Here is a 24,705-nt window from a genome sequence, read left to right on the forward strand (position 1 = left end):
ACCCGTTGGGGTGGGTAAAACTTAGAAAGTTTAACTTTTCTGTGAGTAACTTTAGCTTGATACTTGGCCCTCAGTTCTCTGAATTGGATTATACTGATGGGATTAAAGTTGCGATTTCAAACAAAAGGCTAGGGAAGAATAAGAAATCTAGAATCAGAGAATTTGATTATTGGGAGAAGTTTGTCCAGGGTAGTGTAAGAAGGTAGAAAAAAAGTAAAAAATAAAAATAAAAGAGTAAAAAAGAAAAAAGATAATTTTCTGCCAAGGAGCTTTGGTGGCAACATCTTCCCATAGAATCACATTTGGTACTTCAGGTTGCTGATAACCAGAGATATCTTCAAATTAGGCTTCATCACTAGGGATTACATCTCTTACACAAGACACAGGGTTTTGAACAAAAATTCAAAAAGGTTTTGGAGCAGTTTATAAACATATTTCTTCACATGAAACCAGGGAGCATTTTTACTGAAATAATTTGGTTAGTGAACATGGCCTTTGAATTGGTGTTTGGGAAAACTAGAAGTCAAAGGAATCAACTAAGAAATTAACTCATTCTTTAGCCATCTCAGTGCCTTAATTCATTAAGGAAGTCTCTTTAGTAGTATTGATAGCTTGGTATATTGCTATTTGGTACAGTGGAAAACATATTTAATAAAATTGAAGTCCCTTCCCAATCCCCCATACTCTGGGTTTGGGGTATTTGAGTATTTGACCTAATTTTTCCAGTCATTTTTAGAAGTTAAGCTAGGTCTTTTAACTTCTGGTAGGCTTTCTGTTATATTTACTCAATTTGTAGAAGTTCCCATGTTTTGCAAATCTGTACATCAATACTTGTTTCTTGTATTTACAAGAATGTGATTGAGGCTTACGGTGAAGTCTTAGTAGTGGTTTTACTTTTAACCTCGGCATTGAAAAGTCACTGTCAAGAAAATCTCTGAGGTATAGCTTGCATTTATCTGTATATAAATTTTAAAAATCACTTTTCTCCAGCTTTATTGAGACACAATTCCCACATTATGCTGAATGAAATAAGAGACAAACACTGTATGATATCACTCATATGTATAATTTAGAAATCACTGTTTTTAAAAAGACAACAGTTTCTGATTAGCAACTTAATTTCAAGTAGTTCATGGTTGTAAGATGTGTAACATTCACTTAATTGTTCTGTGTGTGGTTTTTCTTCAGATTCTACTCTGCTATTCAAGTAATGGACATTATGATTTAGTACACTCAAAAGAGTTTCAGTCAAGTGCTGCTGTTTGTCAAGGTACTTGAAGACTTTATAAATGTTTTGGTGTGATTTCAGGTGATTTGTTGGCCGTCTTTAAATTGAAGGACCCACAATGAATAGCTCTTTTAAAACCCTGTTGATACCTATTGAATTTGTATACTGGGTTATAGTTGTTTACATTGTTATAAAACCACCTTATTTTGACAATTTGCATTTTGGTCATTTCTTCCTTTAGCTGTATTGTATGAAATTCTCTATAAAGATGTGTTTGGTGTGGATGAAGAAGAGTTGAAGACTGCAGTTCAGTTGTTTCGAAGTAGTTCCAAAAAGAACAGAAACAATGTGACTGGCAGTGAGGATAACCTTACTGACTCCAAGAGTTCAACTCAGGATAGGTAATAAAGGGAAAGGGGAAGTCAATCACAAGATCGTTGTGTTCATGTCTCTATGCATCATCATTTGAAAGTGGAAGGGACCTGGAAGCTTATGACTTAGACTACACATATGCATGTATGTATATGTGTATTTATAAGGATATACATTTTTTTAATGGGGAAAGAGAAGTTTTACCAAAAAGATAGCCTGTATTGTGAGTTGCTCAGGCTTTGGGGGGGGTTCGGTGCAAGTTTGAATCTAGTTTTTTTATTGCTAGAAGAGACTTTAGAACTATCTAATCCCATGATTCTCAAACTTCAGTTGTATACAAATTGTTTAGGGTGCTTGTTAGAAAGGCAGATTCTTGGGCCTACCTTCACAAAATTTGATGTCAGAGTGGAGTTAAGAATCTGCTTCTTTAACAAGTACACCCAAGTATTCAGATGTAGGTAAGCTGTCGACCACACATGGACAAAAAACCAGTTCAGAACCAGCACCATCGTTCTGTAGAAGGTAACTGAGGTTCAGAGTGGTTACTTGACACACATCCGGCTAGTAAAGAATCTCTCAGGCTAAGACTAGTTTTAGAAGCCTTTGAGTGTCTGCCTTTGGTACTCCCTAAGTATGTAGATTGTGGCAGCTATTAAACAGATTTAGTCAAAAACTTACGTTTAAAATTGTAGTTTTAGATTCTTGATTCCTAGTTCTGTCTGGAAATTCAGATGGGTTTGGTTCCAGTCAGGTATCACATTGTCTTTTTGTCATGCAGTTCTATTTCTTGGATGTTTAATGCTTGCGATTATTTTCTTTTTTTGGTAGAAGAGGGTTTTTTTGGATTTTTTTTTTAAAGCTTACATGGGAATGCAGGAGGTTGCTGCCTTATATCAGGGTAAAAGTTTCTTTACTCTTCACTGATTGTCTTAAGGGCTTCAGGCTTACAGAAACTACAGTAGTAGGAAGGCAAGGTATATTAGTTATCTATTGCATAACAATATTACCACAAACTCAGCAGCTTAGAATAACACACTTATCTCTCAATTTATGTGGGTTAGGAGTCTAGGTATAGCTTAGCTGGATTTTCTGCTTAGGGTCTCATTCTAGTCTGCAATGAGGATGTTAAGTATTGAGTTCTTACCTGGAGTTTTGACTGGGGAAGGATCCACTTCCCTACTCACATGGTTCTTGGCAGCATTCAGTTCCTTTCAGCTGTAGGACTGAGACTTTTTTGCTGGCTGTCAGCTAGAGGTAACCCTCAGCTCTTTACTACGTGGGGCTGGAGAACATGGCTGTTTGTTTCCTTAGTCATAGAGCTACCAGCAACATAGTCATTACAGTCTTACGTTAATGTAATGATCCACATCCTATTGGTTAGAAGAAAACTTAGGGAGAGGGGAATCACACAAGGGCATGATTATAGGGACCATCTTTAGAGTGTTTCCCCGCAGGAGGTATGAAATATAGGAGGTAATCTGCTGAGTACACTTTCAAAAAGGAAGCATAAATGTAAATGTTGGGATGAAAAAGTATTTGCCTCATTTTTAGAACTGAGCTACTTTAACCACTAGGTGGTGGTACAAATGTCAGGCTTAAGACTTCTTAGCTTCTGCATTTATATAAAGCTCTTTGTTCTAAATCTTTTTAATTAGGACTGAAGAGTTAGGTGCCTGCTGCGATGCTGAAAATATACCAGAGGAGTACAATGAAGGAACAGATGAAGCAAAGGTTTGAGATTTTCTAGGGCAAAGAAATTTCATACTCTTGGCATGTGGCATCATAACTTAAACTAATTAAGGTCAAATAAGTCCGTTCTAGTTAAATGGGGTGGTGGAGGAGTTGATGTTTTCCTTTGTAGAAGTCTTAATCCGAAAATGTAAAATACATGCTTAATGTTCTCTCTATTTCTATTCTTAAGGAATTGTAGATTTTTTTTCCAAAACCTTGAGAAATTTCAGTAAACCAAACCCTTGAGAAATTTCAGCTCTTTTCAAGTTATATTACAAACCCAATAGATAATTCGTTTGTGATCAGTCTTCTAATGCTAAGGTTTCTTTTTGTCATTAAAAAGTATAATACCCCTGTTCTGCAAAGAAAATAGTTGATAATCATGGTTGAAGAAACAGGAGAAATTTTACCATCTGTATAGGCATAAAATCAAGCCAGACCTTCCATTTGAAGCTAGCTATGTAGGACATTATTACAGTAATCACTGTGTATGCTTCAAGTGCTGATAATTTTGGGAAAGTATTGAACATAGTGAAATTCTCGGAAGTAGAAGAAGAAGGTAATTCCTTTGGAAATCGTAACAAATTTTGACCAAAGCAAACTTTTCAGATTTTTTCCCAGTGATTTTAGGGTATAGAAACACTTGCACCTCTGTGTGCATATCAAGATGAGACTCATTGAATATTTGTGACTGAATCTTTAATGCTGGTCTGTATTGCATTGATTTATATGTGTCATGTCTCGAGTTGTTGGCTGCTTTAGACAAAATTTCCCTTCTGCCATCTTTTTAGATCATTTGTAAATTGCTTCTTTAGTCTCCTCACCTTTCAGATGCAATAAATAAAATTTATTTTGGCATACATTCATTCTTTTAGTAAAGAAGGAAAGGGAGCCATATGTACATAATTTTTTAAAAAAAGAAAAGGAAGAAAAAGAACCCTAATTCTTCCTTCTTCATAGAAGGAAGACTTAAGCTAAGGATGGGGAGTTTGTAGCATGATTACTTTTATTTTAGTCTCCAGGAAACCAATCAAAGATGCCCTTCCCCTATAAGGTGCTCAAAGCCCTGGATCCGGAAATCTATCGTAATGTAGAATTTGATGTTTGGTTGGACAGCAGAAAAGGTAATGACATGTCAACAGGATACTTTTGAATCCTGACAGATCCAGGAGAATAATTTTGCAGATTGTTTCTAACAAGAGATGTTATTAGATGTCAATGTACTTTTATGTTAAAAAAAAAAACCAGCCTGGTACTTTTTAGCTTAATATATGGTTTAAATCTAAAGGAGGAAACAAATAGGCTTAGAAGTTGAGGAGGGATCTTAGAATCTGATGTTTATCTGGGACTTCAACTTTGCAAAGACTGTGTGGTGATAGCGTGTAGATAGCTAAGACTACCAGAAACTTAAAACTGGAAATAAGCTTATTTAAATTAAGACTTCCCTCATTGATAATACATCAGATGTCTGCAAACCATGGCCTGTGGACCAAATCTGACCTGCCACCTGTTTTTCTATGTTCCATGAGCTAAGAATGGTCTCTATATTTTTAAATGGCAGAAAAACTTGAAAGAACAGTGTATTGTGACACATGAAAATTACATGAAATTCAGATTTCAGTATCCAAATTTCAGTGACGGAGTTGAGTAGCTGGAACAGTCTTTGTGGTCCTCAAAGGTTAAAACATTTACTATCTGGCTCTTTACAGAGAAAGGTTGCCGACCCTTAAAATAGGTCATTGTTTCCTCCTTTTTAGGTAACTAAGTTGATCAAAGTAAGCCTTAAGTTCTGCCTTCAGGGTAGCCCTTAATGTTTAATATTCAACTCCTTGAACTTTGTTGAACCTAGGTATAGTTAACAATCTAGAATGAGGTTATGGCCTCATGGAACACAAAAAGTTGTGAACAATAATAGACTACTTTGAGGAAGCTGTGTAGTGATAGTTTTTTTCCCTTTTTTCTTTTTTTTTTTTAAATTGAGGTGTGTTACTTTTAAATGGTACCTTATTGGTGTTTGACCAATTCTAAGATTACAACCTCCGGTTTTCACCTATTTGTGTTTTGTAGAACAAAAATATTCTGGCAGGTCTCCTTAAATTGATTAGAGAAAACCCATGAAGAGGGATAGAATGACTCATTAAAACTTTTTAAAAGAAACTTAGCTTATAGTGGTAGCATTATCAAAGACACTGATAAAATTTAGAATGATATAGAACACTTGAGCTTGAATCTTCATTTTCTCTTAATAGAACTTCAAAAATCTAATTACATGGAGTATGCTGGGAGACAGTACTATTTGGGAGACAAGTGTCAGGTTAGTTCTTTAAATAATTAGTAATATGTTTTTCCAAATAATTTGTGGCTTTAGTTATTAATATAAAGTTTAGAAAACTAATTTACGAAGTGCTAGAAAAATGTTCTTTCTAATGTTTGTGTTAAATTTTAATTACAAACTTTTGTGATTAGATATAAGGCTCTTTCAGCATGTGCTGCCTCCATTGAACCAGACTGCCAGTGTTGATTATCAACTGGTTTAATAAGTACACATCTGAATTCCATTTGGGAGAAGTGATCTTTTTGTTTGGCAGAAGCCAGATAATGTCTGTCAACCTGAGACTAGATATATTCTTACTGTCTCTTCCCATTTCAGGTTCACTTGGATTCAGGTGGAAGATACTATAATGCTCATATTCAGGAAGTTGGAAATGAGAATAATTCAGTAACAGTCTTCATTGAAGAATTGGCAGAAAAGTGAGAATTTAATAAGTTGTTGAATTACCAAAATCTTTGGCTCTTGATGCTTTTTTGTTGAGAATTACCAGCATGCTAGTAAAAGAACCAAAGTTATATCTGGTAGCAGCTTAAGATAACTTACCTCAAATTGTAAAAGCATATGCTGAAGTATGATGTTTCAGTATACTTACTTGTATAAAAGTTTCCAAATCCTAGGCATTAGCAAACTTATTAGGAATATTAAATACAACAGAATTCTGGTATAAAACTGTTCAGATGAATTAGAAAGCTGCTTTGTTAACTGAGTCTCTGCCAGTTGAGAACATTAAACTAGGTTATGCTGTCCTACCAACCAAAGAAATCTCAGGCTTAAACCAATAATGTTCATTTCTTGTTTAGCATGTTTACAGTCTGTCAGCAAAGAGGACTCAGTCGAGCAAAGGCTCTATCTAGGTGTAAGTTTCCATGATCACAGTTAGGGAATGAGACCATGACAAATCATGTGCAGGTTCTTCAAGTATCTGCTCACATTTTATAGGCCAAAGTGGGTTACACAGATGAGCCTGAAGTCAGTGGGGGTGGGAAAATATAATCCTCTTCCAAGGAGAGGGAACAAGTATTTGTAAACTTGTCTACCACAATCTCCTATGGAACAGGATACATGCTATAAATAGCTATGAAATTGTACAAACTATTGTTAGATTTTCTAATCTGAATAGAAAACCTTAACGGATAGCTAGCGTCAATGGTTTAAGTAGAATACACTTGAAAATGAAGCAGGAGGGGTTGGGGTATGTGTATCTAATAAGAATCGAGTCTGTGTTGCAATGGCTTCATGGCGACATCTTTAAAACTTTAAGGCATGTTGTTCCACTGGCTAACTTAAAACCAGTTACCCAAGTGTCATCTGTTCCTGTCTGGAATCCTGTGCCTGTTCAGAAAGGAAGAGGTTACCAGAAAACTTCGGGGATCTATGGCCCAGAAATGGGTTTGTATGCTGAAGGTTTTATTATTTTCCCCTTCTTGTACTTATCTATATTGTATTTTTTTTAAAGGTATAACGTAAGTCTTGTTCTAAGATTTTCTCAACTTTAGCACTGCTGACATTTTGGGACAGCTATACTTTGTTTTGGGACGTGGTCCTATGCATTGTAGGGAGTTTACCTGCATCTCTGGCCTCTGTCCATTGAATACTGGTAGCATCTTCTCCCCCAGTTGTGCCAACCAGAAATGCTTCCAGACATTGCCAAATATGCCCCAAGTAGGGAAGGGGCAAATTTGTCCCTGGTTGAAAATCAGGTTCTAGGGGATTTTGTATAAAGTTAAGCTGAAATAGATTTTAGAGACAAGATTTCTCAAAAGAATGAGGAAAAATACCTCACAGAAGCAGCCAGGGATATTAATAGGCATAATTTCTTGGATAATAGTAATGTAAGCGATGAGAATGACTTTTTTGAGGACCAAAGTTGCCTATACAAAAGATAGAGTTGAGAGGTCCATTGATAGAGATTACTTGCTGGTTTTGCTCTTCCAAATGGAAGATGTAGTACACCCTTAAGAAATACAAAATTTCCCTCCCTGTATTTATTTGGTTTGTTAAAAAAAAAATCCAAGAATTTTAGGCATTTGTGGGAGTTGGGAGGAGACACTAGATCTTTTGCTTTGGTTATGAAGTTTATTTGCTGCTGCTTGGTTTGCCTGAAGCTACGTCAGACGTGAACATGAAGCAACGGAAGAAGATGTTCAAGAAAGTTAGAGGAAAAGAGATTTATATGACTATGGCTTACAGCAAGGGAGACACTTCCTTCCCACCAAGACTTCAGCAGAGTATGCGTTATGGGCGTGGCCACTCACAGACAGCTGGCAATACTATGTCTAGTGAACATTCTCATCCTCAGCATTCATCTCAGAGACTCAGTTGGGTATATGGGATGCCCAGGTAAGGCTTTACTGACCTTAAAGATAATGTACACCTCTGTTTAAATACTGTAAATCATTCCTGGACAGAATTACTGTAGAATTTAGAAATATCTTAGTAGTTTAGATTTCTCTTATAATATCTGCCTAAAGGGAGCATAGAGGATAGAAGTTATGTATACTTAAATTCTTGTCTAATAGATGTATTGGAAGATATGTATTCTCAGAGTCTAGAGAAATACGGAGCAGTTGGAAGAGATGCTAGGTGATAGAATGCTATCAAGGTGAGTGCCATAAATGTGGCATTATATTCTTGGATGATGGATAGACCTAATACCAGTAGTGAGGAGAGCAAAGCTGTATTTGGATGATTTTAGAAAGATGTTGTTAATTTTGTTTAACTACAAGAACTGACTTCTCAAGCACTACTAAATAAAGAATTCTGTTTTCCCTTCCCTCTGTTCTTAGGGATTCATCTCGCTTTATGAACATGCACAATATGGAGGGCCCGAAAGTTGGTTTTTACCCTGGCCCAGGTAAAAAGTGCTGCCAGAGCTATGATAACTTCTCCTATAGATCTCGGTAAGTGAATATTCAGTGTTGAAAGAGAAAATGGGTAAGTCTGGCTTTATTGCTAAGTAACAAATATGTGATCTAAATTTTTTTGAAGTTTCAACATTGAGATGTTTGAATTGTTATTTAGAAATTAGAAACAAGTTACTACCATGTTCTGTCATTTTTTTCTCCTTCTCATACTCTGAAATACTTAAGTTCCTTTAGGCGTAGTCAACGCCAAATGCATTGTGTGAATAAGGAGTGCGCGTATAGCTTTGCTCCCCAGAATGGGCAGATGCCCAGGGGCTTGGAAGAAACCATTACTTTTTATGAAGTTGAAGAAGGGAGTGAGACTGCTTATCCAACTATACCTGTAAGTAGGTCAAAGCTTTACTCAAAAAGCTGTTTACCTTTCCCTTTTCCTTTTTTTAAAAATAAAGGCTATGTGGATAAATTTTAGCTTTTTACACAACCAACCAAATAAAGCCCTTCTGAAAAACATGAGTTTGCATTTTAGAGCTTTTAAAGGTGGAAAACTTTTTTAAGCTGTTCTTAGAGATTTGTTGATAGAGGTGGACAAATAATTTGGGCAATATTTTCTGTTTTCTTGATTATTATTTCTTCATTTTTCTAATGTCAAGTACATTTAAAATATTCATAGCTCTTTTTTTCTGACTACAAAGGGAGAGAACTGCATGTGTATGTATATGTGTGTGTGTGTGTCTTTGGTACAGAATCATGGAGGACCCTCTACAATGGTTCCTGTTCCTTCGAGATACTATGTTGCAAGGCAAGGACATAGCTCAGGCACACAGACTTTGAATTCAGAGGAGGGCAATGACCAGAATAACAATGGTGAGTCAGTTACAATTAAATAAATGTTTTTTTCTGAAGATGATTCTGTGGCATTAACACATCAGAGCTGTGAAGTAGATTCAAAGTTTTGGGGGTATCTTCTGGTTTTTGAAAGTTACCAGTTCTTGTCTTAGAGCTTGTTAGGTTTTTGAAGATGTTTTGGTATTTCTCAGAAGAACAGACTTCTATTTCTGTAGGCCACTAAATTGTTATAACTTACTTTCAGCTCTCTGCATATGTCTTTAGTGAATTTGATTTGGTGGGACTTCAGTATGGAAAATAACTATTCCTTATTAGTAAAACACTATTCATATTGTCCTCACAATTTGTATAACTACTTTAGGCTTTTCACATGACTAGCTATTATTTTATGAGACTTCTGTGAAATAACTCTTTCATCCGAAGTAATTTACTTTGTTTATGAACATTACTATTCATTGAATCCTATTGACCATCCACTGTACTAAGTAATTATATTGATAATTTAATAAAATACTTTATCCCTCTGAGGGATGTGGTGTCCTTATTTTGTATATGAGGAAACTGAGATAGAAAGGGTAAGTGACATGGCCAAAGTCATACCCTTGGTAAGTGACAGAGATTTATATTTTTAATAATTGCTTTATTTAGATATCTGCATACCACACAATTCACCTATTTAAAGCATATAATTCAGTGGTGTTTAGTATAGTCAGTGTTGCATAACTATCATCAGCACAATCAATTTTAGAACATTTTAATCATCCCAAAAAGAAACCCTGTACTCATTAGCAGCTACTCCCCATTTTCCCCCCATCTGCCTCCACCCAGCCCTAGGAAACCACCAGTCTGCTTTCTGTCTTAATGGATTTGTCTATTCTGGACAGTTCATGTAAATGGAATCATGTAATATGTGGTTCTTTGTGACTGGCAGAGATAATTTTGAATTTAGGTTTGTCTGGCTCTAAAATGTATATATATGCCCTTAACAGTTGTTACAGTGCCTCTCACCACAAGTGTGCTTATTTTTACCATTTTACTGTAAGGTGGCATGCCAGCTGAAGCATTTCTGGAGGAATTGGGTGATTAAAGAGGCGCGAAGCAGTCTGAATGACTTAACAGTCAAGTTGCTTATTTTCTTGTGATGCTCCTCTTTCTGTTACTTATGTAGAAGAAAATAGATATTTCTAGAAATTTAATAAGGAAACATCTAGCACAGGATCAATCTGTGAAGACTTTGTAGGTGCATGTGCTTAAGGATGTGTACTCTCTGCTCTTTTACTCAGCATGGTCCTTTTGTCTTCTCTCTTTAGCCTGGTGGGTACCTTCAGATGTACTGCTCACTTGTAGTGACATAATCGCAGTCTTTGTTTCTCACCTTAAATCCTAATGTTTGGAGTGGTTGCATGCATGCGTGTTTGATAAGTGATGTGTTTAAGAATCAAATCCAGTTTTGACCTGTGGGGTTTTGTTTGGTGGAAAACTGTCCAGTTGAAGATTGACTTTCTCTGCATTTCATTGGCATAGCAATCTTAAAGCAAAGTACCTGAGTCAGTACCTGAGTCCACTAAGCCATCCTTTGAGAACAAACCGAATTTAAATGTATTATTTACCTGAAACAGGTGGAAAAAGCAGATGAGGCATGACATATCTGTAATGTTTAACCGTAGCAAACTATGGGTTATACTCAGATTACTTTGTACACCATTTACTCTTATGTCAAGCGCCATGTCCTTTTCACTCATCCCCACCTATTGATGAGCCTAGGTACTGTTATCCATGTCTTACGGTGAAGAAATTGAGATACAAACTAAGTAACCTGCCTAAAGTAATATAGTTAATCAGGATTCAAATCTAGACAGTCCTAACTCTAGAGCAATGAACTTAATCACTGGAAAAATTGGACATAGCTGGGTTTTTTTAACCTCTGCCTGACCTCTAAGAACTAAGGGAATTTTCAGAGGAGAAATTTGTATTGTTTACAGCCAATTTCTGGCTGTAATATCTCAAATCACTTGTTTCAAGGATGTATACATTTTGGCTTTGAACACGTATCAATAAAACTTGAGAAAAAGCAAGTTTTATTTGGCCATTTGGCTCTGCTGAGCTAAAAAGCCCTACATGAACATCCTTCTTCTGTCTTTTTTTCTAGGGAGATATGAAGAATATATTTATCCTTCAGGTCAGTGAGATCTAGATGTAATCTGACATTAATCATTATTTTATAAAATTTCAAACTCTAAAATAATGCTCACTTTTTACTTTACTTTGGCTATATTCTCTAGAACCAGACTATGAAACTTCAGATGTTTATAGCACAACTGAATCTACGGCAAACTTGGTAGGTATTTAATAATAATGGCCAGCACCTATAGCTCCTATTGTGTACTAGGGCACTGTTCTAACAGCTATACATCTAAATATATTTTAATCTTAACAATCCTATAAGGTATTTAGGGTGTCATTCCCATCTTACAGATGAAGACACTGAGATCCAGAAATTAAGTAACTCATTCACGATCACACCCCTTTTCTGAAATTAATCTGTTTAGAGATATTCCTAATACATGTCAATACAAGAGGAAATTAAAACATCAAGCGTGATATTTTAGAGGATTTTATCATGCTTTTTGTATTAGTAGGAATGGTCCATAATCTCACTTAATATAACGAAAGTTTGCTTCTTGGTTATGCTGCATGTCCAGTGGAGGTCTACAGGAGGGCTCTGCTCAGGGACTCAGGCTGATGGAAGCTCCATCCATGATTGCCAAGGCAGGAAACAAAAGGTAGTGAATGGTGCACTGACTCTTACAGCTTCCGCCTGGAGATGATATGAGTCACTTTCTTTGCCTTTCTTTTTCATCAGCCAGAGTATGTCCCACTGAAGAATCTAACTTCTCTGTGCCTGGAAGTCAAAAAGTTGGAAATATTTTAAAAGCACTTAAGGATTAAGACAGTTCAGCTCAAACTCCCTCCTATAGGCAGAATACTTGATTCACTTCAAGGGTGACAACCCCAAAATCCTGTTCAGTGTAATTAAACTCAGCCCAAGGTTTCTGGGAAATGTGTAGTACTTTCTGTTTTGTGTCCAGATGTGGCTCCTCTTGATTTGGAAGCCTAAAATTAAAGAGACAAAGTAATTTACCTCTTACACACCCAGGTTATAACAGAGGAGTGGGGACTGAAAAATTGCAGTAAAAATTCCCACTTGGGGAAAACGGGAGAAACATTACCTGCTTGTAACAAGTTTGTTATGATAGATAGACATTGTGAGGACCCTCAGCTGAGGCCTGGGGACTGCTCCCCAGAGGGGCTCCCTGGTTCACTGTTTTCTAGGACTCTTGGTTACTCAACCTACTTCTTACTTATAGGAAATTGGGGGCCCAAGGGACATTTTATCTCAGTTGCACAGTTTTAGTTGTCATAGTTTCTTTGACTGATTTACTATGCTGCTGCTTTGGTTCCTGTTAGTTTCAAGTGCTAGTAGCCATACTGCCAGTTCTTTTTTTTTTAATAGATATACTACTTAGATTTGCTATAATTCTTTGCTTTCTTATTCCTGTCTGTCTCTACCTAACTGCAGATACCTTGAGCTTATCAGGAATTGAATGGAAGAGCCATCTTTGGATGCTTTTTCATGAGCCATTTTGGCCAAGTTCAAGATTCATTGGGTGCTATATCCTTAGTTGGATTCTTGCTTTGAAGCCAAGTTTTAACTGTTCTTTGTTGTTCAGAGCATTTATCAATTTAACTGTATAGTTTTGTGTTGAAGCAATTGCTTCAACCCTACAAGTTCCTGTATTCAAGGACTCTCTATTCCCTTTCATTTTTGCCTGCAAACTACTTTTCTATACATGTCTGTCTTAGGATACCTTATTAAACTCGTCTACTAGTAATCAAAATATGAAACTAACATTGTTTTCTAAATCTCTTCCCGTAATGGCTTCAAGTTCATAATCTTCTCAAGTTAGGTTTTTGTTACAGCAGCACCCTACTTCTAGTTACCAACTACTGTTTAGTCAGGTTAGCTGTAGTACCAACCTCTAAAAATCTCAGCAGCTTCAGACAGGATAGTTTTCTTGCTAATATTGTATGTCCATTGCAGGTTAGTTGCAGGCCTTTGTTCATCATAGTCACTCAGGGCCCCAAACTGTTGGACTTGGGCTTTCACAGTCACCTTGGCAGGGCTAAAAACAGGAAATTGAACACTGGCTCTTAATATTTCTGCTCGTATTTCATTGGTCAAGCAAGTCGCATGATCATACCTCACTTTAGATGAGGCCGAAGAGCAACCTACCATGTACCCAGGAGAACTGAAATATTTGTGGAGAACTTGAATAACTACCCTCTGTTCTCTAACTTTGATTAATTTTAACTTTGATAGCTTCAGGTACAAGATTTTTGTTTTTACTGTTTAGGCCATCTTAGGAAGGTGAAAACTATGATGTTTAAGTCTTTTCCCCTTACTTCTCCTTTCCTTCCTTTGCCCCATCTAGAGAAATAGGTTTTTCCCCCTCCATCATTACTAGTCTCATATCACGTATCTCTTAAAATAGCCTTTCACTTAAAATAGTGAATTGCACAAAAAAGTGAAAAAAACAAGTAAAAATCTTAACATCAGGGATAATAAGAGTAGACATTTCTTTCTGTTCACTTAATTTCACTTGCCACATGTTCTCTTTTGTTCTGAACTTACTTTATCATACATTACCAGTAGCTTTCAGTCTCTTCATAATGTGCTCCACTTCTACCCTCTAGTCACCAAATCCATAGCAAATTCCTAAGTAATTTTTTCACAGCATTCTGAGGGGAGAGGACCAATGCAGGACTTAGAGATTTCTGGGCACAGAACTTCTGAAGAACCATGAACATTTATTCTTACATCTTATTTCCATGCCCAGTTCTCAACTAAATCTTTTCCTAGAGTTTAACATTGATACTGGATCTTCAGAGCCAGGGCTAAAGATTTCTTTTTGGCAGGTGCTTTGGCTGTAGTTGAACAGACTTTAGAAACATGCAATCTTATGTCCATGTAAGTTAGGCTTTCCTTTGTCACAGTGTGATTCCTCTTGTTTCCTGTGATTACTTCCCTTGATTCCCTCTGCGTTATCATTATTACCAATTTCCGCTGCTAGTTTTTCTTTCTGTCATGACAATTTGTCATGCATAGCTCTGAGCATTTTAAAATCATTTTACTTTGACAAAGACAAGGTCTTGAACCAGAGGGGAGCAGTGTTTGCACTATACTACATCCTGCTTGAATAGGATGTGGCTGAACAACCAGATACCTACCTTTGTCTTAAGTTACATCTTCAAATGGCATGCTTTCTTTTAGCAAAACTACTGCTGGTCCTACTGATGTTGAAGCTTTTAAGGCAAGGAAGGCCACTAAGAAAGTGTTTATATTACAATCCTCCATTATATTTTAGTATCTACATTGGGACTAGAGTTGCATGTGATCAGGATCTCTGTAGATCGGAAATAGAGCAGTCACCTCAGTCAGGCAACAGATTGATACCTTCTGGAATTTTACCTTAGTAGTCACTTCCAAATTTGAATATTTTGAGGATATACCATTTTCACTTAATTTTAGGAGATGTTGAAACACAGCAGATTTTATTATTGATATGTTGTTTGGTTTCTTGATTTCCCTTTATTTAACTATATTTCTGTATTCATTAAAGTCTCTTCAGGACAGAGGACCATGTTCTATGTCTTCTCAGGACACAGTTACCTCATACAACTACCCCCAGAAGGTAATCTTCATAGTGTTATCAAGCAGTTGCAATGGTCTGAACAGATGAAAATGAATTTTTTCTTCTTGTTCTCTTTGCCCTTCATCATACTTTCAAGAAGCTGCTTATATTTCTATATTAAGTATTGTACTTTGTGGTGCCTGGCACAATGAGTAGTAAATTCATTCAACAAATTGAGCATCTATTGTGATCAAGACGCTGTTCTGTGTGCTGGCATTAGACTACTCATATTTTACTCTGGATCTCTTGTATAATGTGTAAGCTAATACAAATTACCTGTCAAGTCTATGTCATTTACTAAAACTTCCCAAAACTTCCTTCCCATACAGGGTTCACATAAAGATTGACTTCTCGATGTTTTAGTTGTCACAATACTGTTTCATGAAATTTAGGTTAAGAGACTAATATTGTTTGAAAAATTGAACTTAGAGTTTTAAACTTTCTTCCACACTTACAGGTGATGGTAAATTCTGCAGCAATTGCAGCTTCCTGTGCCAATAATGTTCCAGCTTCAGTCTTACCAAACTGTGCAGCAGCTAATCAAGCTAGTAATACCACTTCAGTTCCCTCAGAGAATGTTATGCAGCCTCTATTTGTATCTCCACCTACACAAGGCAGGCCAGGTAGGTTATCAGTGGTTGCTACTTTGGAAACCTCTTTTGCTATTCATGAACATGCACATACAACAATTCTAGTGATTAGGTAGGATTACTTTAATATCCAGTATTAAATTTAAGCTAGTTAATAAAGTATGTTCCATAGTTTAGGAATCCATAATATTAAGAGCCAGGGTTTCAGTTTTTTTCTTGCAAATTTGGCTTTGATATGATTTTGTAGCTATTTTGCTACTCCACTGAGAGTTTAGAGGACTTTACAAGTTTCTTAAACTTTGAGTCAAGTTTTATTGTACAGGAATTAGAGATGTTTCACCCTTCACAGATAATTCCTAAAAAGTTTGCTATAAAATACTTTCCATATAATCATTTTCCCATGAATGTTGTAATAAAGAATTATGGGCTCCAGAATTTAAGAAATCTAGGCTTGAATCTTGGTTTTACAACTTAGTAGCTATGTAATTTTGGTACGTGTTTGAACCTTTCTGATCTGTGAGTTTGGGGGTACTGATAGTAACAACTTACCAATGTAGAATTCCAGTGAGTCAATTAAAGTTCTCAGAATTCTGGAAAGGTGATGTCAACAGCATAGATTTTCGATCTGAGTCCCCAAATAAAAATGGAAATAGCAAAACCAAACCATGGACAATACTTACAACAAAACTAGGTGACCAGGGTATCATCATGAACCCCCAGATTTAAGCAGGTAGGGACAAACCACCAGTCACAAGACTTGAATGCTATCAGGTCTATGTGGGTGCAAGAAAACAGAAGCATTGGGGCTGTTGTCTGATGGACCTGTGACCAGAAGAGCCACAAAAGAGCTAGTAATTCATGGGAAAGTGAAGCAGCCAATTTGGAAGGAGCAGCTAAGACTGGGAAGGGATTTGACCTCTCCAATACTGGGTGAGTGCTTTGGGTACATGGTAAAGGAATTGAAGGGCTTGGAACAATTCAGCCCCTAAGAACACTCAAAACTGACATGCCATGGAGAAACTGCTGGGAGTGCAATCAAAATCGATCAGTATAGTAAAAAGAGCAGGTCCTGATTAAAGTTGAGAACAGAGTCAAGGCATCCTAGAAAGCATTCATGGTTTTTAATACTGCACAAGAAAATCGAGTCCTATGAAGTTAGAAAAGCTTTCCTGTACTCATTCTAAAGTTCATAAAAAATAATTTCACTTAAAAATGAATGGAAGAAAAGTGCAAAGGTCAAATTCTATACAAAGATATTTTGAGGGGAAAAAAAATAATATCCCTAAAGACATGTGGGATGTCAGAAATATGCCTACTAAATTAACTATTTCAAAATGAGCTAAAGACATTAATAAAATGGTATAAAAAAATAGCAAATGAGTTAGAAAAACTCGTATGTGACAACTCAGGAAAGCATTAGAAATGGAAGAAAGTCATTTCAGTAATGAAGACAAAACTATAACAAACATGACCAAATATATACAACAGATAATGCTTTAAGAGAAAGATGTAAGAAAGAAGGGAAATCTAAAATGAAGAAAAGGAAGATTAAAAAAATCAAAAGTGATGTATTAAAGTTAGGCAGAGGAGACCAAACACTGTAGAAGTCCTCCCTGAAGAAGAAAACCAAAGTAAGAAAAAAGAACAAATGATAACACCTCTAATTCAGAAAACTTTTATGAAATTGAAAAAGCTTTAAAACTGTATACTGAAATACCACTCTGCATACCTGAGAATATTGACCCGGAGCAAGCAACACCAGAACATTCTAGTAAAATGGACTTTAAAGAAAAAGTCCTTTTGTAATCTAGATGAAAGGGCCTATGGGACATAAAAGAAATGAAATGCTATTCGTCAAACTTGATAGCTTCTGCCAGAAGAAAATGGAGTAACACTTGAGATAATAAATAAGAATGTAAACCAAAGATTTTATATCTAACTGAACTGATTTTCAAGCCTAAAGGCAGCTGTAAGAATTAAGAGAATCTTATTTGCATGAGCCCTTCCTGAAGAATCTACTAAAGCCATGCCATCAAGCAGGGTAATCACTAGCCACATGTGACAATTTAAATTTCAGTTAATTATAGTTGAATAAGCTTTCAGTTGCTCAGTCACCAACCACATGCCAACTGCTCAAAGTCACATGGAGATAGAGGCAACTATATTGGACAGCCCAGAAATGTTATTTCTACCATCACAGAAAGTTGTATTGAATGGACATCAGTGTACTAGAGAATGAGCTTTGACTTTAAGACTTCTAAAATAATTAGAAACATCAGCATAAGATCTGATGGTATTAAATACATAATTACTGGAAGAATTAAACAGGTTAGAGGTTGAGAATTTACTATGTAATAGCAATAGCCTTATATTTAGACATTGTAGATACAGCATAGCTATTTTTTAAAACGGTAGAGTTGAGAGACCATGTGCTAAGCATTTTTTAATGCTTTCAGGAATCATATCAAGTTCACTCAGATTGTTATTCTGAAACGAATGTTGGCTAAAACAAGAGTGGGTATGGGATATTCTAATTTTATCCCCTCATGTCCTTGCAAACCAGGAGTCTCAATATGGAAGAAAGGTAATACAGATGTGATAGGCTGAGTAAAAGCTTCTGTGTTCCTAAATTTGAAAGTATCAATATAAACTTGAGGTATTTTATCTTTAAATATATGTGTATATTTCTTAGCTTTGTCCACAGAAAAGGCCTAGAAATGATGAATAACCTTACCGCTCAATTTGTAGTCTTGAAATACTATTTCTCACTTAAAAAAAGGTGGGGGCTTTGTGGAGAAATGGCTGCAGGAAATGTTCAAGATGAGCCTGGATCATTTTGTCATGGCAGATAGCTAGGAAGAGTTACTGGGGTCATGTCAAAAGGACTTAGGAGCCGTCTTGAACAGGTTCCCACTGGCCAAAAATGGAATAATTTAAGCCTCAGCAATGATAATTACAGTAGATTAGAACACATAAAATGTGTTAAATTTTAAAGTTCTTAATGTTTTTAAAATTGGTTACCTTAAGAGGATGATAGGAAACCAGTTCATTTTCTTGAACACTGCAAAATTAAGTGAAAGAAGCATTTATCCTGCTTACCTTATATGAACTGAACCAATGTGTAACCAAATAGTAGATGAGGGCAAATGTTTGTGTGTGTATATATATATATATGTATATATATATATATATACATATATATATATATATAGTTAGAATACTAATATACGTGCATATATATATATATTATCAGTGAATAAAAAGGGCAGAATACAATCATTTTGCAGTCCTTACTGAATGGATGAGTATTAAGCACAAATAGCTGCTGAGATTGCAGAGGCAGTCACATGTTACTTATGGAAGCACCAAGGGAATTAATCCTGAGTCTGATCCGGCCTCCTGGAACCAGCTGCCCAATTGCAGGAAATGTGGAAGAACATGTTGAAATGCACCAAGGGTATGTGATCAGCAAAATCCAGACTGGGAAATTTAACAGGTCCAAGGGCCCAGATTCTTCAAAAAAAAAACCTGAAAGGAAATGACAGAGGTAGAGACAGGATCAACAGACTTAAAAGAGATTCAAGACATAAACTTAAAAAAACTATCTAGGGATAGATATTTGGGTAACAAAACCCTTAAGACCATAAGGAAATGATACTATGAAAGGATAACAGTTAATTATGGTGGGAAAGGGAGGGTGATTGGGATGGGGCACATGGAATTTTTCTTGAATGGCTGGCAAAGTTTTACTTGACCTTCATAGTGTCCACTTTAAAATAATTCATTTGATGTGTTTTTCTTTGATTTATAACTTAAAAATTAACTGTTTAGCGCAGTGCCTGGAACAAAACCATGCAGTATATGTTAATTACCATAGAAAAATTTCACTGCAAATGTTAATGTGGACCCTGTTTTACTACTTTGTGCTAATTGTAAGGGAAAACCGCTCTGTTTCTAGCAGATGCCTGAGCTTAAAAAAAAAAATGAAGTAACAGCTGAATTAAACATTGTAATGCCTCACAGTCATCCAACGCTTACTCTTTAAATGCCAAGTTGTGTTCTATGTAGATATTTTTAAAAATGTATACTGCCTTCATTTATTTTACTTTTTGTTTTTTGAGTCACTTAGGAACCTCAACTGTAAGTCTACTAGTTCATGGCTGCTTTTTAGTTATTCTTTATCATTCCCGTCAGTCCTCTAGATGAAACAACTCGTATTTCCCATTGTGTTATGTGTTTCTCTGGCACCCCATTCCATCCTGTTTTAAGCCACTTACCTACTTGCTATGATTGCCTTTAACATGAGTCTCCTCATAAGCATTAAATCCTGTCACCTGAGTTTTGGTAACTTCGAAGGTGCTTGTCAGAGCTGCGACTAGTGACTCATTTGCCTTGGATGCAAGATTTAAGGAAGTGCCAAAAACCCACAATAATCAAGATAGTACTTTAATGCACTATTTAAAAAATAAAGATTAATGCAGAAAATATCCATGATAAAGAATTGAAACTTTAAATATAAAATCTGTGTGCCAGGCTTACAGTGAGTTGAATGAGACATTCATTCTTGGGGGTCATGCAGGTGCAAGCTTGGATCCTGTCTTAATTTAGAATTTTGATATTTTACTTACCATGGGTTATTTTGAGTGTTAACTTGGTGGCCCCTTCAGTTTTGCACCTCACTACACCTAGATCCAGGCCTGATCTGTAAGAAGCCGAATCTTACTATGCATATTCATATTCTCCCCTGAAATGTCCTGAAGCAGACTGCAGCTACAAAGACAAGGGAGAATAAGCATTTTTAGTACATTACATTGGCTTCCATTAATACTTTAGAAAAGTTCCATTGTCGTGGAGTTACCTCTTGAATTATATACCCTTTAAGTCTATAGAGCCCTATTAAAACTGTGAATGAGAATGCTCATGTATCTCTAGAGAGTAGCTGGAAATTATAAAAGCTTTTTCTTGGGGGGTTTATTACAATATGTATTTACAAGTAAGGTGAGTTCAGATAAAGTTAACCTCCAAATCTCTTCTGCCCTTGATTCTCTCAGGCCCATGAGAACTTACTTAGCTACCTCTGTGTCTAATAGTTGGTTTTTATTTAGTGATCATCATCACATTCTGTCTTCAGCTGAGTGAACTTCATTTGCTTTTTTAAAATGGTGCGATTTGACTGCTAGTTTAAGAGGAATAAGAGTAAACAAATCCATGAGGTCTTCAGAGCATTTGGAGATGTTCTAAAAATTAGATTCCTTTTCCAAAACTGTAGAAGTGGATATTTCTATATGTATGACAAAACTCGAAAACAGTTGAGCAAGTTTTTAAAGTTTAACTTAGATACAATAAAGCTTGTCTTTTGGTGCCCAGTTGTATAAGTTTTGACAGTGCATAGAGTTGTATAACACCACAACCAAAAAAAGAAGTTTAATCACCCCAAAGAGCTGTTTATCAAGTTTTATATTACCCTAAGACACAGATTTCCTATTACTATTAGCCTGTAACTGTATAAAGAGTATAGATAAGTGTGTTATTAATATTTATGTCAGTGAATGAAAACAGTGTGGTTTACTTCTAATACTTGGCCTTACTCCTCTCGTTAAATTACTAGGATAACAAGTTCAGCTTGTGTGGACTGTTCTGTACTGAACTAAGTGTTCTAAAATTGAATTTAAACCTTTATTGAAGAACGAGACTAACTTTTCTATACTTTTCAGGATTAAAATTAAAGTGCAGGTAACGATGATAAAATTTAGTACTTGACTTTCTAAGTCAGCTAAAATGATTCAGTTTAACTTGAAAGGTTGTATCACTCACCTTTTGTCAAAAATGTAATACATTTTCTGGCATACTATGTATATATAGGGATATTTTTACTAGGTTGGAACTGCATTGTTTCCTTTATCATCATAGAGAAATGTATTAATATTTGAACATATTTGTATTTTAATTGTCAAAAACTGACTCCTATATGAATATTTTTAAACTGTAGTAACAGGTGTACAAAGTTAAAGGGATAAGGTATTTCAGCTAGCCTGTTTTAGATTCTGTACATGCTTAGAAATTGAAATATGATTTAGAGTTCCTTATGTTACTCTAATGCTTCAAGTAGAAACCTTCAAGGATTACTTAATCTGTGATCTGTGCAATTTAGTCTGTCTTACTAGCTTCTTAGTGATCTAAGAGTGTCAGATGGCTGAAAACATCCTTAATTTTGTATTAAGCTAAGTAAAAATTTTGCTTTAATGGTATTTTATTTATGTACCTGTTAGCTAATGTTTAAAGTCTTTGGTAGTCAAAGTTCTTCAGTTTCCAGATTTTTGTCCTCTTAATTTCAAGTAATTTACATAACTAAAACTAATCTGTAATAAATCCTAGTTTTTAACTGGCTTGTCTAAGAGAATATGGGCAACTTACCTTCCAAGTTTTTGTTTTTAAGTCAAAACATAAGAATTAGAGTTGTTTGACCATATTGGGGGTGGAAGAGTAGTAGACAATGAGCTATTGCTTGTAAGGTATTAAGGTTGTGCATTGCTACTTTTTGTTTCTTTTTTAGTGATCACCTCACCATCCTGTCCATACCTCTCTGCTCCTATTCCTGCTGCCTATCTACCACCACCACCTCTTTTTCCTCCTCTTCCTTCTTCTCCTCGTCCTCCTCCTCCTTCCTCTTCTCTTTATCCTCTTGAGGTGGGAGAGGCTTCAAATTTACCACCTCCACCTCTACCTCTTCCACCTCCACCTCCACCTCCACCTTATTCCTGTGATCCAAGTGGCAGTGATCTGCCTCAAGGTAAGTAGATTTTGAGACTTGGGTGAGGGTTATTTAGGTCTGAGATGTTTGTTCCTGAAGAAGAATGTCAACTGGATATCTTTGCTTTCTCAACTGTTTTTCTTGAAAAGCAGGAGTCGATAACAAAATTTTCTTCGTTTCTTAAATTCCTACCATAAGTGTATGAAATTGTTGTAATCTTTGGTATTTAGGATTCCAACTTAATTTCAAAGATTTGGAGAATGTTTTTGTTTGGAGGAATTGGGGGTCTGATTTGTCGTGGATTTCAGCCATGTGTTGTTTCCTCCTTTAAAGTAAAGAGCAGTTTCCCATAGGAAATTCTTTGTTTTACACCTCTGTTTGGCAGTGTTTCTCAAAAGAGAATTGTAATTGAAAATTGTAGCTTATTTATACTTTATTTACTGTAACTTTATCTTGATTTTTTAAGCTGCTTCTCTGTTCTGTTTTTTTTTTCTTCCTAGCCCCTATGGTAGTTACCAAGATCATCTTCACCTCCATTCTGTCCTTTTTCTTTACCTTAAAACTTCATTATCACCTTTATATAGATGGTTCTTAAATCTGGCTAGCCCTAGCCTCTGAAGTTTCAGGTACTTGTGTCTAGCCACTTGCTACATTTGGCTTTCTTACTTTCAAACTCAGTCTGTCTATAATGAAATTCATTGTTATCTCCCTCCTTTCTTCTCTCCAGGCCATGTAAAACATTGACTCTTCTTGGTTTCCTGTTTTGTTAATAATGTGTCATTTCCATCTAATTTACCCAGTATCTAAACTCTTACTCCTTCCTTTCACTTACCTACCCCTGCCCAAGATCTACTCAGTTGGCACATAATGCTAATTATACATATTCCAGCATTTTATGAAAATGTTCAAACATACATGAATGTTGAATTTTAAAATAAATATCGATATATCCACTACCTAGATTTTATCATTAACATTTAACTGTACTTCATGTATCCATCTTTCCCTGCAGCCATGTCTCTGCCCTTCAATCCTTATTTTTGGTGCATTTCAAAGTAAATTGTAGACTTCAACGTTCTATTGCATAAAAACTTCAGCATACATATCTTTAACTAGTTTGGTATTTATTTTTTCTTCTGATGTGAAGTTTACATATAATGAAATGCACAAATCTTAAATGTACACTTGCTGAGTTTTGACAAATAAATACTTGCACCTCTGTAACCTAAATCCTGGTCAAGATAGAAAATACTACCATTATCCCACAAAGTTCCCTTATGCCCCTTTCTAGTCATTCCCCACCCCTAGCTCCACTTCTTTAAGAGGCAATCACTGTTCTTTTTTTTTCTGCCTGTTTTACCTGTTTTAGAATTTCATATAAATATAATCATACAGTATGTACCCTTTGTGGAAGGCTGCTTAAACTCAGCATTATGCTTTTGAGGTTTTTCCATGTTGCTGCATATGTACTAGTGGTTGTCCATTGCTTAGCAGTATAATTTAATTGTATGGATATTCCACAGGTTGTCCATTCTATTGATGGACATCTGGGCTATTTCCAGTTTGGGGCTTTTATGAATAAACCTTCCATGAACATTCTCATAAAAGTCTTTGCGAGCATGTTTTCATTTCCTTTGGGTAAATACCTAGGAGTGGAATTGATGGGTCATAGATAGGTGTTTGTTTAGTTTTGTATAAAATAGTTGAACCTTATCTCCTCCTACTTTTTTTCCCCCAAACTTGAACCTTATCATCTACTTTACAAGAACTCTGTTCACCTGGTTTTCTGCTTCTGAAATGGTGATTCCACTGAAATTCTCTCCATCCACTCAGTCATTTTCATGATAATCCCCCATTGCATTTCAAAATGATTTTTTTGAATATTTATAGTCCTTACTGTGCCACTTTTTTTAACAGCTTGAGCTATAATTCACATACCATATAAGTCTCCCAGTTAAAATTTACAACTCAGTGGTCTTTAACACATTCACAAATATGTGCAACTATCACTAATTCCAGAATGTTTTTATCACCCCAAAAAGAAACCCTATCCGCATTATTAGTCACTCCTCATTCTCGTCCCTGGCAGCCACTATTCTACTTTCTGTCTCCATAGATTTGCCTGTTTTGGACATCTCATGTAAGTAGAATCATACAATATGGGGTCTCTTGAGGTTGGCTTTTTTGACAGTATAGTGTTTTCAAAGGTCATCCATGATTGTAGCATGTATCCATTCT

The 24,705-nt window shown here is 35.9% G+C and overlaps 1 protein-coding gene across 2 annotated transcripts in view; it reads left to right on the forward strand.

The window, feature by feature from the left end:
- Positions 1-24,705, forward strand: part of ALG13 (ALG13 UDP-N-acetylglucosaminyltransferase subunit) — a 63,314-nt gene that overhangs the window by 30,381 nt on the left and 8,228 nt on the right. For both annotated transcript variants that reach the window (XM_036912618.2, XM_036912617.2), the window contains 17 exons: positions 1,189-1,270; positions 1,470-1,629; positions 3,256-3,331; positions 4,347-4,455; positions 5,581-5,645; positions 5,982-6,082; positions 6,925-7,052; positions 7,769-8,003; positions 8,450-8,563; positions 8,753-8,909; positions 9,271-9,391; positions 11,523-11,552; positions 11,656-11,711; positions 12,076-12,156; positions 15,055-15,126; positions 15,584-15,749; positions 22,270-22,506. In XM_036912618.2, the coding sequence (XP_036768513.1) occupies positions 1,189-1,270; positions 1,470-1,629; positions 3,256-3,331; positions 4,347-4,455; positions 5,581-5,645; positions 5,982-6,082; positions 6,925-7,052; positions 7,769-8,003; positions 8,450-8,563; positions 8,753-8,909; positions 9,271-9,391; positions 11,523-11,552; positions 11,656-11,711; positions 12,076-12,156; positions 15,055-15,126; positions 15,584-15,749; positions 22,270-22,506 (1,990 nt within the window). The remainder of the gene's footprint in view (positions 1-1,188; positions 1,271-1,469; positions 1,630-3,255; positions 3,332-4,346; positions 4,456-5,580; positions 5,646-5,981; positions 6,083-6,924; positions 7,053-7,768; positions 8,004-8,449; positions 8,564-8,752; positions 8,910-9,270; positions 9,392-11,522; positions 11,553-11,655; positions 11,712-12,075; positions 12,157-15,054; positions 15,127-15,583; positions 15,750-22,269; positions 22,507-24,705) is intronic.

Source organism: Manis pentadactyla, chromosome X, assembly GCF_030020395.1.
Source record: "Manis pentadactyla isolate mManPen7 chromosome X, mManPen7.hap1, whole genome shotgun sequence".
Classification (NCBI taxonomy): Eukaryota; Metazoa; Chordata; class Mammalia; order Pholidota; family Manidae; genus Manis; species Manis pentadactyla.